Source organism: Salvelinus namaycush, chromosome 23 (genome assembly GCF_016432855.1).
Source record: "Salvelinus namaycush isolate Seneca chromosome 23, SaNama_1.0, whole genome shotgun sequence".
In the NCBI taxonomy this organism is placed as follows: domain Eukaryota; kingdom Metazoa; phylum Chordata; class Actinopteri; order Salmoniformes; family Salmonidae; genus Salvelinus; species Salvelinus namaycush.
In genome coordinates this window covers 41,198,554-41,214,242 of record NC_052329.1, presented here as the reverse complement: position 1 = coordinate 41,214,242, position 15,689 = coordinate 41,198,554, and the positions used below count along the sequence as shown (strand labels likewise).

The 15,689-nt window shown below is 47.2% G+C and overlaps 1 protein-coding gene across 1 annotated transcript in view; it reads left to right on the top strand.

Moving 5' to 3' along the window:
- Positions 1-15,689, top strand: part of LOC120018691 (serine/Arginine-related protein 53-like) — a 170,527-nt gene that overhangs the window by 89,420 nt on the left and 65,418 nt on the right. Inside the window, exon 6 of the mRNA XM_038961893.1 lies at positions 5,927-5,971. Coding sequence (XP_038817821.1) covers positions 5,927-5,971 — 45 coding nt within the window. The remainder of the gene's footprint in view (positions 1-5,926; positions 5,972-15,689) is intronic.

The window sequence follows — 15,689 nt, the reverse complement described above, 5'->3', positions numbered from 1 at the left end:
CTGCTTTCAATATACTTCTACTCAAGTGTTTCCGTTATTTAGGCAGTTACCTGTACATACAGTAAAATATAAAAGCGGAAGAATAATATTATAGTATAATAATATTCATATTTGGATTGTGTCTTTCGAGTAAACTGTGTGAACTGAAGACCTAACAATCTAGTGACCTTAAAGGCTTGAGGTGTTCGCACAAGACTCATGCCAAGACGCATGCCAAGACACATGGGGCGGCAGGTAGCCTAGTGGTTAAGAGCACAGTAACCGAAAGGTCACTGGTTCGAATCCCCAAGCCGACTAAGTGAACAATCTGTTGATGTGCCCTTGACCAAGGCACTTAACCACTCTGGATAAGAGCGTCTGCTAACTGACTAGAATGTAAATGTAAGGTCATGGCACCCTATGATCAAAAGTAGTGCACTACATAGGAAGTAGGGTGCCTGTTGAGATTCTACCTGGTAGTTTTTGGCCGTCTGGTCGATTTGCCAGGAGACTGAATAATTGTCTATGGGTGAGAAGAACAGAGAGATAAATAGGGGAGGGATAGAAGAAGAGAAATGATTGTTGTTGGTAGAAGAGAAGAGAGAGGGGTGGGAGAGAGAGGGGTGGGATAGAGATAGAGGAAAGGGATAGAGTGATAGAGCGAGGGGTGGGACTGAAGAAGAGAGAGGGGAGGTAGTGGGAATTTAGGGAGGGATAAAGGACCTTGCACTGTCTGTCTACGGTCAGCCAGATGATCCGGTGAGACCGTGGAGAGAAATCCCCATTGCTGTGACTGAGGGCCTCACGTCAGACAGGCCTAGAGAGGGCGGGAGAGAGAGAGACACGTTTGGTGAGAGAGGTGCAAACCTGATGACACGTGAGCCTGATGATGAGTGTGTGTGTAATTGGCTTAGGCTGCCGAGCGGATCAGTGTCCTCTGTCTGTGGAGATAATGGACTAGAGGGAGGGAGGCTGGAGGAGCAGCAGAGAGAGAGAGGCCTCTACCAGGTCTACCAGGTCCTCATTTAGGCCCCTACACCTGGACGTACACAGGTGCAAGTACACACACACACCATCCTCCTCCCTGCCCTCACACTAACACACTATCTATTCGCTTTAGTTGACGTTGTAGACACATTTTGTTGTTGTTTAACATGCAGTAGCTATCTAAAGTGGTTGTTAGCTGTACCTCGAGCCCTAAAGTAACGAAAACCTGAACTAAGTCAAAGTGACGCCTATACATCTAATCCAGGTCTTCACATGACAAGGTTTCATCTATTGAACTTGTTTCTATATAGGATTCTATTGATGTGTTTAATGTGGTGATTATTTATCTGTGGGGGGTTTTGTGTGTGTGTGTGTGTGTGTGTGTGTGTGTGTGTGTGTGTGTGTGTGTGTGTGTGTGTGTGTGTGTGTGTGTGTGTGTGTGTGTGTGTGTGTGTGTGTGTGTGTGTGTGTGTGTGTGTGTGTGTGAGAGGCAGGTTAGATGTGTGCTCTCTAACAGAGAGGATGTGTGTACCTGTGAGAGGCGGGTCACAGCAGGACTGTTCTCCCGGGCACCTGTCAATCAAACGAGGATCTGATCAGGCCGTCAGATGGCGTCGCCCCATTTGAAATGACAATAACAACAATCAGACAACCATTAAAACGGCATGAAAGCCTCTTATTTTCTTTTTCGCTCTCCGTCTCGCTCTCTCTCTCCCCCCTCCTTCTTTTCATCTGCGGGGAGTTGTGAGGAGGAGAAGTGCAACTTTTTCTCTTGGGGGGGGGCAATGCACACACACACACACACACACACACACACACACATTCACACTCGCTCCTGCGGCCCCTCTGAGAAGGAGGGAGAGAGAGGGGGACAAACCAGGCTACTCTACCTCTTTTTTCCTCCCTTTTTTCCTGTGATTTCTTTCTACTGTTTGTTTTATTGCCGTTTGATTGGAGAGAGTCTAATTGAAGGGCAAATCCACTTCAGATGCAGCGGGCATCGCAGGGACCCAGCTGGAAGTTTGGAAGTTTGGGAGGCGAAGCGAGCGCTGCCTCTGGGGAGGACAATTAAAGCTTTTTTTTAATTGTTAATGAATTACGCAGAATGAATCGCTCTCTCTCATCTGTTCTCGCTCATTCTCTCGTTCTCTTACTCTCTCTCGTTCTCATTCGCTTTCGTTCATTGGCTGTCTGTTTGTGTGGAATACAGACACAGAAGAGCCTGTGGTTTGTGCTTTACCCAGGCCAGACAGTGGACACAGTGGAACCAAAAATCATCAAAACTATGAAAAAACACATATGGAGTCATGTAGTAACCACAAAAGTGTTAAACAAATCAAAATATATTTTATATTTGAGATATTTCAAAGTAGCTTTGCACACTCTTGGCATTCTCTCAACCAGCTTCACGAGAAAGTTTTCGAGCAGTCTTGAAGCAGTTCCCACATATGCTGAGCACTTGTTGGCTGCTTTTCCTTCACACTGCGGCCCAACTCATCCCAAACCATCTCAATTGGGTTGAGGGAGGGTGATTGTGGAGGCCAGGTCATCTGATGCAGCACTCCATCACTCCTTGGTCAAATAGCCCTTACACAGCCTGGAGGTGTGTTGGGTCATTGTCCTGTTGAAAAACAAATGATAGTCCCACTAAGCTCAAACCAGATGGGATGGCGTACAGCTGCAGAATGCTGTGATAGCCATGCTGGTTAAGTGTGCCTTGAATTCTAAATAAATCACAGACAGTGTCACCAGCAAAGCACCATCACACCTCCTCCTCCATGCTTCACGGTGGGAACCACACATGCAGAGGTCATCCGTTCACCTACTCTGTGTCTCACAAAGACACGGCGGTTGGAACCAAAAATCTCAAATTTGGATTCATCAGAACAAAGGACAGATTTCCACCGGTCTGATGTCCATTGCTGGTGTTTCTTGGCCCAAGCAAGTTTCTTCTTCTTATTGGTGTCTTTTAGTAGTGTTTTTTTCTCTCCAGCAATTTGACCATGAAGGCCTGATTCACACAGTCTCCTCTGAACAGTTGATGTTGACATGTCTGTTACTTGAACTCTGTGAATAATTTATTTGGGCTGCAATTTCTGAGGCTGGTAACTCTAATGAACTTATCCTCTGCAGCGGAGGTAATTCTGGGTCTTCCTGTCCTGTGGCGGTCCTCGTGAGAGCCAGTTTCATCATAGCGCTTGATTTGCTTTTGCGACTGCACTTGAAGAAACGTTCAAAGTTCTTGACATGTTCCAGATTGACTGGCCTTCATGTCTTCAAGTAATGATGGACTGTCGTTTCTCTTTGATTATTTGAGCTGATCCTGTATATCCCTCAGTGTTCAATTAACTATTACGTTTTGATACAAGGTCATTTTGTTTTAGACAGTCCCTTCACATAAACAATACAAATGTGTACTGTATGAAACTATTGGATTCCGTTGGCTGTGTAGTAGAATGTCGGCTTGATATGTTGGTTTGTGTTTATAGGCATGTCTGGTCGTGTGCGTCGTTTAGGCCTACTTTGTGTCTTGGTCAGTATAGCTCTCTCATTCTCTCTCTCTCTCTCTCTCTCTCTCTCTCTCTCTCTCTCTCTCTCTCTCTCTCTCTGTCTGCCTTTCTGTCTCGCTCTCTCTCTCCCTCTCTTTCCCCCTCTGTCTCTCTTTCTCTCTCCCGCTCTCTCTCTGTCAGTGTCTCTGTTCTCCTGGCCATCGAGCCACTTTGATTGTAACTCGACTGGAATAATTTGCCGCGCGGTGCCTAGCCAAGGGCTTTCTTGGCACGGGCACCATTTTCATCATTTGACATGTTTATTTAACCGTTGTATAACGCTCGCCATTTGTCACGTTACGAAACAAACAGGGGCCCGGCTTTTCTTCATATCATTTCTCTTTTCTTTTCTCCCCCGTGTGTAAATACACACGGTGTTATATGGCAGAAGCCTGGGGGGCAGTGTAAGCAAATGCAAATGTAATTAGGGGGGTACATTTCATAATAAACTGTAACTAAGATGATTGCAATGCACCACTATTATCCGGGACCACTTAAGCTCTGTGATGTTTCTGCCGACTGTTTGTTATACACCAAGACGGAGTGTTATTGTAATCACTGTTGTACTGGATGGCGAAGGGGGACTAGACCAGGCTAACGTGATACTTGTTAGTATCGTGGCAAGGAAACAAAACACGAAGCGAATTTAACTTCTTTAGGAAAACAAACATTTTGGTGTCATTCAAAGTCCCATTTATTTCCCAAGCTCTATAGCACACAATATTTTACATACAGTAGGTTTTTAAAGGACCAGAAAGTTCTGCTTCGTGTTTTCGTTTTTACCCCCAATTTTTTTTTGCAACACTGGTGTGTGTGTGTGTGTGTGTGTGTGTGTGTGTGTGTGTGTGTGTGTGTGTGTGTGTGTGTGTGTGTGTGTGTGTGTGTGTGTGTGTGTGTGTGTGTGTGTGTGTGTGTGTGTGGTGGGAGGTGTGAATCTGGGTATGCGTGTGAGGGCCCTGGGTGTTCTCCTGTCACTCAGTCATCTCTCCCAGTCTGATTGATAATTACAGCTGTCTGACAGTCCCCAGTCCTACTGAGTTTGATCCGCACTGTCACCTCCACCAACGGGAACAAAACCCTGCACCCCGCCACTCTCAAAGACCCACTCGGCGACGAACCCGTGTTTTTTAAAAGGTGGGGAATACGATGTGTCTTTATATCAAGCGGCGGGGGGAGGTTAGACGGAAAGAAAGACGAGGTTGACGTGTTTGTCATCTAAGACACAGCCGAGTGACACTTTTACATTAAAGGGGGTCATTATATTTTCCCGGCTGCCACGAAAAGTGACGTTTTTACGAAGTGACAAGTTTACAGTTTGATAAATCAAATTTATGCGGGATGAGGCGGGCTGTCAGCGGTGGGGCCCGCGCCTCCCTCGCCATCTAAATGATATTCCCAGGCACCACATTCAAATTTCCTACCATTAGCATTTAATTTCTCCTCTAATCCTACAGTGTGTGTGCGTGCGTGTGCCTTGCTTCCTAGAGAGCAATTGCAATCTGAGGCGGCGGCCCGGGCTGTATAACGCTTCCACCCCGATGACTATCATTCTTCCTTGACAATTAAGACTCCTCAAATCTAATAGCAGAGATATTGGAATTACACCCGGGCCTTTTGAGGCATGTCAAAACGCTGCTCAGCCCGCCTCCCGATACAGCTGTCAAATCAGTAGGCGCACACTGACACGCACTCACACACACCTATGCATACGTAAGCGCACACACGCACCCACATGTGTGCCGAACGTACACATTCACGCGCACACACACACTACAGGACAGAGCTATCATGACTCTTTATCTCTCATCCCACTTAAATGCTCTCTGTTTTCCGTCTCTCGAAAGACTTGTTGCTGGCGCCTTTTATTTCATTTTTTCTTTCATACCCCTTGAGTGCTTCACTTTTCAGAGAGAGAAAAGTTTTTTTTTTTAATTCGGTGGTGCTGCAGATGCTCTACCCCCTGTGTGCTGATCTGTTGACTCTCGTCTGAAACAAACACACACACACACACACACACACACACACACACACACACACACACACACACACACACACACACACAGACACACAGACACACACACACAGTCAACATCTGCTGACTCTCGTCTGAAACCCACAGATAATGCTCCTCCGTCGAGTTCCAAGGTCCATAGAGGTGTTGTCATTGTACTCCAAATAACTAATAACCACATGACTGAAAAAAGCTATTTATACATAAGGCAAGTTAAATGCTAAATGTTCACACCAGAGAATATTTCAGATATATAAAAAATATAACACAATTTCCCCCCCGTATTAATTGAATATCCTATATTGTCCCGAACTTGAAAAATAATAGTAAGGAAGAAATAAAAATACATAATAAAATGTTAAAGTGTGATTCTGAAGATTCTTTCTCCCCTCTCTTGCAGACACCTGCAGAACAGGCCAAGGCTCGACTCCAGCTGGTGCTGCAGGTTAGTGGCTGATTCTAGTACAGTCCTTACACAGACAACCTGTCATGTATAGAGTAAACACACTGCTAATGGCTGATCACAGTACAGTAATGACTCCTGTGCAGATAATTGCATTGTAGTCATTTAGCAGTGTGTTACAGTAGTGAGTACATACATTCATACTTTTTTGTACTGGTCCCCCGTGGGAATCGAACCCACAACCCTGGCGTTGCAAGCGCCATGCTCTACCAACTGAGCTACACGGGACCCCCCCGTACACACACACACACCCCATACGCATCAGACTAGCCGCCATTTCTCCCACTACTTCAGGCCCATGTTATTACTGTAGGCGAGCGCCTCTCAAACACGCATATTTCATCATCTGAGCCGTGTATACAGTGCATTAGGAAAGTATTCAGACCCCTTGACTTTTTCCCCCAAAAATGTACGTTACAGCCTTATTCTAAAATTGATTAAATAAAATGTAATGCAAATTCCTCATCAATCTACACACAATACCCTATAATGACAAAGCGAAAACAGGTGATTGGAGTCCACCCGTGGTAAATTCAATTGATTGGACATGATTTGGAAAGGCGCACACCTGTCTATATAAGGTCCCTCATTTGACAGTGAATGTCAGAGCAAAAACCAAGCCACGAGGTCCAAGGAATTGTCCGTAGAGCTCCGAGACTGTGTCGAGGCACAGATCTGAGGAAGGCTACCAAAATAATTCTGCAGCATTGAAGGTCCACAAGAACACAGTGGCCTCCACCATTCTTCTTAAATTGTATAAGCTCTTCCTAGAGCTGGTCTTCCTGGCCAAACTGAGTAATTGGGGGAGAAGGGTCTTGGTCAGGGAGGTGACCAAGAACCTGTTGGTCACTCTAAAAGAGCTCCAGAGTTCTTCTGTGGAAATGGGAGAACCTCTCAGACGGACAACCATCTCTGCAGGACTCCACCAATCAGGCATTTATGGTAGTGGCCAGGCGGAAGCCACTCCTCAGTTAAAGGCACATGACAGCCCGCTTGGAGTTTGCCAAAAGGCACCTATGTCACGATCGTCGTCAGGGTGGAAATGACAGGACCAAGGTGCAGCGTGGTGAGCGTACATTTTCCCTTTATTTTTAAATGTCGCCAACAAAACAATGAACAACTTAACAAACGTGAAGCTCCGTAAGGCTATACATGCATTAACGAAGACAACTACCCACAACTAAGGCGGAAAAACAGGCTGCCTAAGTATGACTCCCAATCAGAGACAACGATAGACAGCTGTCCCTGATTGAGAACCATACCCGTCCAAAACATAGAAACAGAAAACATAGAAATAAAGAAACTAGAATTCCCACCCTAGTCACACCCTGGCCTAACCAAAATAGAGAATAAAAGCCTCTCTATGGCCAGGGCGTGACAGTACCCCCCCCCCCCCCCCCCCCCCCCCCCCCCCAAAGGTGCGGACTCGGGTCGCAAAACCTGACTCTATAGGGGAGGGTCCGGGTGGGCATCTACTTCGGTGGCGGCTCCGGTGCGGGACGCAGACCCCTCTCCACCTCTGGCTCCCCCCACTTTGGTGGTGCCTCTGGACTGGGGACCCTCGCTGCAGGCCCCGGACTGGGGACCCTCGTTGCAGGCCCCGGACTGGGGGCCCTTGTTGCAAGCCCCGGACTGGGGCCGCCGCTGGAGGCTCCGGACCGAGGACCATCGCTGGAGGCTCCGGACCGGGGACCGTCGCTGGAGGCTCCGGACTGCGGATCGGTACTGGAGGTTTCGTGCCATGGATCCTCATTGCAGGCTCCGGGCCATGGACCATAACTGGAGGCTTCGTGCCATGGATCATCACTGGAGGCTTCATGCCAGGGATCATCACTGGAGGCTTCGTGCCGTGGATCATCACTGAAGGCTTCGTGCCATGGATCATCACTGGAGGCTTCGTGCCATGGATCATCACTGGAGTGAGGATACGTATAGGCAGCCTGGTGCGTGGAGCTGCCACAGGGCATACCAGGCTGGGGAGACATACAGGAGGCCTGGTTCTGGGAGCAGGCACAGGACTCACCAGGCTGGGGAGACATACTGGAGGCTTGGTTCTTGGAGTAGGCACCGGATACACTGGGCCGTTGAGGTGCACTGGAGGTCTCGAGCGTAGAGCCTGCACAACCCGTCCTGGCTGGATGGTTAACTTCGACCGGCAAAGGCGGGGCGCTGGCACAGGACGCACTGGGCTGTGCAGACGCACCGGAGACACAGTGCGCTGAGCCGGCACCATCTGTCGTGGCTGGATGCCCACTCTAGCCCGGCCGATGCGGGAAGCTGGAATGTAGATCACCGGGCTGTGAACGCGCACTGGAGACACCGTGCGCTCCACCGCATAACACGGTGCCTGACCAGTACCACGCTCCTTACGGTAAGCACGAGGTGTTGGCTCAGGTCTGAATCCTGACCCTGCCACCCTGCCCCCCCAAAAGATTTTGGGGAGTGGCCTCCCGGTCTTTCGTGCCAGCCGTGACCCTGTGTAATCCTGGGCCCTTTTCCTCGCTGCCTCCGCTTTCCTCGCTGCTTCCACCTGCTTTGGACGGCGATAATCTCCAGCCTTTGCCCAGGGTCCCTTGCCTTCCAAGATCTCCTCCCATGTCCATTCCTCCATAAAACGCTGCTCCTCCCGGCCACGCCGCTTGGTCCGTTTGTGGTGGGTAGTTCTGTCACGATCGTCGTCGGGGTGGAAATGACAGGACCAAGGTGCAGCGTGGTTAGCGTACATTTTCCCTTTATTTTTAAATGTTGCCAACAAATGGCCAGGGCGTGACTCTCTATGGCCAGGGCGTGACAACCTAAAGCACTCTCAGACCATGAGAAACAAGATTCTCTGGTCTGATGAAACCAAGATTGAACTCTTTGGCCTGAATGCAAGCATCACGTCTGGAGGAAACCTCAGGACCTCAGACGACCTTAAGCACAGCCAAGACAGCGCAGGAGTGGCTTCAGCCCGGACTTGAACCCGATCAAACATCTCTGGAGAGACCTTAAAATAGCTGTGCAGTGATGCTCCCATCCAAGCTGACAGAGCTTGAGAGGATCTGCAGTGAAGAATAGGAGAAACTCCCCAAAACAGGTGTGCCAAGCTTGTAGCGTCATACCAAAGAAGACTCGAGGCTGTAATCGCTGCCAAAGGTGCTTCAAAAAAGTACTGAGTAAAGGGTCTGAATACTTATGTAAATGTGATATTTCATTTTTTTTTTGCAAACATTTCTAAAAACCTGTTTTTGCTTTGTCATTATGGGGTGTTGTGTGTAGATTGATGAGGGGGGGAAAAAACATTTTAATCCATTTTAGAATAAGGCTGTAATGTAACAAAACGTGGGAAAAGTCAAGGGGTCTGAATACTTTCCAAATACACTGTACATTACACTGTCTTTTGAGGAGTGTTATTGTGAACCATATGTAAGCGGCTGAAATTGTGCAGAGAGAAATCACTGGGGAGTGTTTAGGGTCAGGCCTGGCTGTCAGACCCTTTGTTTTTTAATTTGAGAAAGAGAGGGAGAGTGTGTGAGAGCGAGAGAGATAGTTTGTGAGTGTAGGTGTAGGTGTGTGCGTGTGTGTTAGAGAGAGTGTGTGTGCGTGCGTGCAATTAGGTGTGTGTGTGTGTGTGTGTGTGTGTGTGTGTGTGTGTGTGTGTGTGTGTGTGTGTGTGTGTGTGTGTGTGTGTGTGTGTGTGTGTGTGTGTGTGTGTGTGTGTGCAATTAGTTGTGTGTGTGTTTGTGTGTGCGCTTCACAGGAAACATATAAAAAGGGTATGACAGCCATTCATCATTTCGGAACCACCCACCTCACTCTGCTGCACAGGCCTGTGAAAGACATCCTTAACATCCAATTCACAGACAGACACACAGACAGACAGACAGACAGACAGACAGACAGACAGACAGACAGACACACACACACACACACACACACACACACACACACACACACACACACACACACACACACACACACACACACACACACACACACACACACACACACACACAACTGAGCTAGCTGTATGCTGCATGGGCCAATACCCAGTGGAACTATTGGAAGTATTTTTGCGACGTGACACTAAAGAGTGAGAGGGCGGATGAGAAAGGGATGTAGAGAGAAAATAGAGAGACGAGGGGAGTAGATACGAGGTAGGGAGTGAGAAAGAGAGGAGGAATAGAGGAGGCAGAAAGAAAGATTGAGAGCGAGTGAGTGGAAGGAAACGAGGGGAAGAGAGAGAGAGAGAGCGAGCAAGGAAACGAGAGAGAGAGGACGAATGCTGGCCAGCCATCCCAGTCTCTCCATGTTTTACTCATTTCCGTTGGATATGAATGGTGCTGCTGTGGCTGTGTTGAGTGTCTGGAGTTGAGTAATTGGTCTTTATATGGCACTGTCACTGCTGCTGATCAGAGGCCTGTGGTTAATATGGACACTGACACGGCAACACAACCAAATGGCACCCTATAGTGCACTACTTTTAACCAATGTTTTTCAGAAATCCTATTTGGAGGATGGTTGGATTTCCTTGATATTGCATTCTGATTCCAAGAATCTTTTAACCTGGATTTCTGGGAATTTTAGGAAAGTGGCCGGAATTTTAGAACACTACTCTGGTGGTGGTAGGCTAGTAAGGCAACTACCACTGAATTAGTTTGTAAGTCACTTAGGGACTTGTCCCCCTGTATAAAGCATAATCAATAGATAATCTCCATGAGTCTAGGACCAGGCTGAATCTTTGCCTGGAAAAGTGTCCGCGAGTGTCTTTTACGGAGGGCCAGGAGTTTTTCCTATTCCTTCGTCAGCAAGGGGAAAACTCTCTCTTCTTGATACTGTTCTGTGAAATGTACTTACTCTACCTGTAGAATCCACAGTATTTACTTTAATGTTATCATCATCATCATCCCAGCCCCATAACGTTGTCTGGAGAGTGTGTGTAGATCATAGGCTGACAGTGATCGTCACTCCTGAGGATACCAGGGCTCCTATCGTCTCCCTGGCCTCGCCTGCATGGCCGCGTGCTAATAATGATGCCTGTGTGTGTGCGTGCGTGAATGTGTGTGCTTGTGTGTATATTATCATAGACCCCCCCCCCCCACGTGATACTAATGTTCTCATAATGCCAGCGGGCCGTCATAAAAGAGCTCCGGGTTTAAGTGCAGTTCACCTCTGGGCTGCAGAACGGATAACAGACAGCCAGATGCGCACACGGCGTGTTTAATGCACCCACCGTGTCTCTGGCTTTCCTCTTCTCTCCACAGAACCAGATCCGTAATAAGCCTTTTATGGCCCAATAGAAAGGAACCCGGCCGCCGCACTCTTTTAGTCGACGTTCTAATGTGGATGTCATTCCTCCGACGCCTCGGCAGATTTGGCAGGATCTTGGATCTCTCTCTGTTTCTTCTCTTTCATTTACTCTCTCTCTTTCGCTCGCTCTCTCTCTTTCTCTCGCTCTCGCTCTCTCTCTCTCTCTCCCTCTTTCTCTCCCTCTCTCTCTCTCTGTCCTTCTCTCCATCTGTCTGGCGCTGATCCTGTGAGCTGGGCCATGCTTGACTTTGGGCTGTGAATCCCTCCATTCCTTCCCAGGCCTTCTCACCCCGAATGAATCCCTCTAAATACCAAGGCAGTGGCTGCTCCTCAAACGGCACCCCATTCTCCTACATAGTGCACTAGTTTTGACCAAAAAGGCACCCTGTTTCCTTCATGAACCCTGGTCAAAAGTAGTGCACTAGGGAATAGGGTGCCATTTGGGATACTGCCAGTGTCTCTTGAGGTAGGGCCAGTTCTGACACCTGCACTGCTGATCCACTGGACATTCCCCTCCCCTTTAGATCCGAAAGGGAAGACGCACAGCTGGGCAGTGTGTGTGTGTGTGTGTGTGTGTGTGTGTGTGTGTGTGTGTAGGCAGGTAGCCTAGCTGTTAAGAGTGTTGGGCCAGTAACCGAGAGGTCGCCGGGTCCAATCCCCGACCTGACTAGATGAAAAATCTGTCGACGTGCCCTTGAGCAAGGCACTTAACCCTAATTGCTCCTGTAAGTCGCTCTGGATAAGAGCTTCTGCAAAATGACTAAAATGTAAATGTGTGTGGGGAGGTAGTTTGTGGGGTGCGTGTGGGTGCATGCACATGTGTGTTTGTGCATGTGTGGGATAGCACATACACATGTGTCTTTGAGATGTGGAGTTGGACTAGCCATTCAGGCTCTATCCATACTTCTTATCCCGTCTCCAGGCCCGCTGTGTCCCAGTATTGAGGATGTGCAGTGGTGTATTAGCTGTGATTGTTCACCCGCCCTTCAAAGGATTGAAACATCTATTAGACTCTGGTTCATGACATGGAGGGATTGCAATAAGTTGGGCTACGTCCTTCTGTCACCCTATTCCCTATATATACATAGAGAATAGGGGGCTATATAAACTCAGCAAAAACAGAAACGTCCCTAATTCGTAAAAATCCAAATAACTTTGCAGATTGTAAAGGGTTTAAACACTGTTTCCCATGCTTGTTCAATGACCCATTAACAATTAATGAACATGCACCTGTGGAACGGTCGTTAAGACACCAACAGCTTACAGACGGTAGACAATTAAGGTCACAGTTATGAAAACTTAGGACACTAAAGATGCCTTTCTACTGACTCTGAAAAACACCAAAAGAAAGATGCCCAGGGTCCCTGCTCATCTGCGTGAACGTGCCTTACAGGCTGACTACACCAAAATAAAATTTGAAATAAATTTAGAAATCTATATTGCAAAATAAATTTAGATATCTATATTATTCAATTATTGCACCCACACTGCTCGCGCGCACCAACAAGCGTCTGCCTTGCCAAGGGCTAAAATAGAAGTCAGTTCTATTTCTGACGCAGATCGCGCTGCAAATCCTGCCTCTCCCATCTCCTCATTGGTTTATAGAAGCAGGTACCCACGTGCCATCTCCTCATTGGTTATACCCACGTGGGCGACTGAAGACGAACAAGGTCAGTGGCGGTAATGCAACTAATTGATGAAAGTTGCCAATCGCAATATAAAGTCAAGAGAAGAAAAAGCCTGGAAGGATGAGAGATGACGGTTGACCGTCTTATGTGTGGATAAATTGGTGGAGTAGAGGACCTTGTGCATTTCAGGTAAAATAACAACTCAATGTTTATATTCCAGTACAAATTAGCTAGCAAAAGCAAGCTAGCTAAATAGGACAAATTAGCTAACAAGTGCAAGCTAGCTTGCTAAATTGCCATAAATGTTTAATGTTTTTCGACCTGTGCCCAAATTAATATAATTGGTTCAGAGTTTGTTTTGATATTTTAACCTGCGTGTCGTGATCGTGTTTGGTGTGGGGGGACAAAATACATTTATGCACGATGGCGCACCTGCGCAGCCGGTTTGTGTTCTGTGTTAGGCATGCTGCAAGGAGGCATGAGGACTGCAGATGTGGCCAGGGCAATAAATTGCAATGTCCGAACTGTGAGACGCCTAAGACAGCGCTACATGGAGACAGGACGGTCAGCTGATCGTCCTTGCAGTGGCAAACCACATGTAACAACACCCGCACAGGATCGGTACATCCGAACATCACACCTGCGGGACAGGTACAGAATGGCAACAAAAACTGCCCGAGTTACACTAGGAACGCACAATCCCTCCATCAGTGCTCAGACTGTCCGCAATAGGCTGAGAGAGGCTGGACGGAGGGCTCGTAAACCTGTTGTAAGGCAGGTCCTCACCAGACATCACCGGCAACAACGTCGCCAATGGGCACAAACCCACCATCGCTGGACCAGACAAGATTTGCAAAAAGTGCTCTTCCCTGACGAGTCGCGGTTTTGTCTCACCAGGGGTGATGGTCGGATTCGCGTTTATCATCGAAGAAATGAGTGTTACACCGAGGCCTGTACTGTACAACATCATCGGACTGAGCTTGTTGTCATTGCAGGCAATCTCAATGCTGTGCGTTACAGGGAAGACATCCTCCTCCCTCATGTGGTACCCTTCCTGCAGGCTCATCCTGACATGACCCTCCAGCATGACAATGCCACCAGCCATGCTGCTCGTTCTGTGCTGCTCAATGCAGTTGACAGTGAGAGGATGTTTCTTTTTTTTGCTGAGTTTACATAGAGAATAGGGGGCTGTATACATAGAGAATAGGGGGCTGTATACATAGAGAATAGGGAGTTATATACATAGAGAATAGGGGGCTATATACATAGAGAATAAGGGGCTGTATACGTAGAGAATAGGGGGCTAAATACATAGAGAATAGGGGGCTGTATACATAGAGAATAGGGGGCTGTATACATAGAGAATAGGGGTGTATATACGTAGAGAATAGGGAGTTATATACGTAGAGAATAGTGGGCTATATACATAGAGAATAGGGGGATGTATACGTAGAGAATAGGGGGCTGTATACATAGAGAATAGGGGGTTGTATACATAGAGAATAGGGGTGTATATACGTAGAGAATAGGGGGCTTACATACACTTAGGTTGGGGTCATTAAAATTTGTATTTTAATGGCAGTTGGTTAGGAGATCTAATTTGTGCATGACACAAGTACTTTTTCCAACAATTGTTTACGGACAGATTATTTCGCTTAGAATTATCTAATTAATTATCAGAAGTTAACTTGACTGTGCCCTTAAACAGCTTGGAAAATTCCAGAAAATTATGTCATGGCATAAGAAGCTTCTGATAGGCTAATTGACATCATTTGAGTCAATTGGAGGTGTATCTGTGGATGTATTTCAAGGCCTACCTTCAAACTCAGTGCCTCTTTGCTTGACATCATAGGAAAATCTAAAGAAATCAGCCAAGACCTAAAATTGTACACCTCCACAAGTCATCCTTGGGAGCAATTTCCAAACACCTGAAGGTGCCACGTTCATCTGTACAAACAATAGTACACAAGTATAAACCCCGTGGGACCACACAGCCCTCATACCGCTCAGGAAGGAGACGCGTTCTGTCTCCTAGAGATGAACGTACTTTGGTGCGAAAAGTGCAAATCAATCCCAGAACAACAGCAAAGGACCTTGTGAAGATGCTGGAGGAAACAGGTACAAAAGGATCTATATCCACAGTAAAACGAGTCCTATATCGACATAACCTGGAAGGCCGCTCAGCAAGGAAGAAGCCACTGCTCCAAAACCGCCATAAAAAAGCCAGACTACGGTTTGCAACTGCCCATGGGGACAAATATTGTACTTTTTGGAGAAATGTCCTCTGGTCTGATGAAACAAAAATAGAACTGTTTGTCCATAATGACCATTGTTATGTTTGGAGGAAAAAGGGGGAGGTTTGCAAGCCGAAGAACACCATCCCAACCATGAAGCACAGGGGTGGCAGCATCATGTTGTGGGGGTACTTTGCTGCAGGAGGGACTGTTGCACTTCACAAAATAGATGTCATCATGAGGAAGGAACATTATGTGGATATATTGAAGCAACATCTCAAGACATCAGTCAGGAAGTTAAAGCTTGGTCGCAAATGGGTCTTCCAAATGGACAAGGACCCCAAACATACTGGCAAAATGGCTTAAGGACAAGATAGTCAAGATATTGGAGTGGCAATCACAAAGCCCTGACCTCAATCCAATAGAAAATTTGTGGGCAGAACTGTTAAAGCGATTGCGAGCAAGGAGGCCTACAAACCTGACTCAGTTACACCAGCTCTGTCAGGAGGAATGGGCCAAAACTCACCCAACTTATTGTGGGAAGCTTGT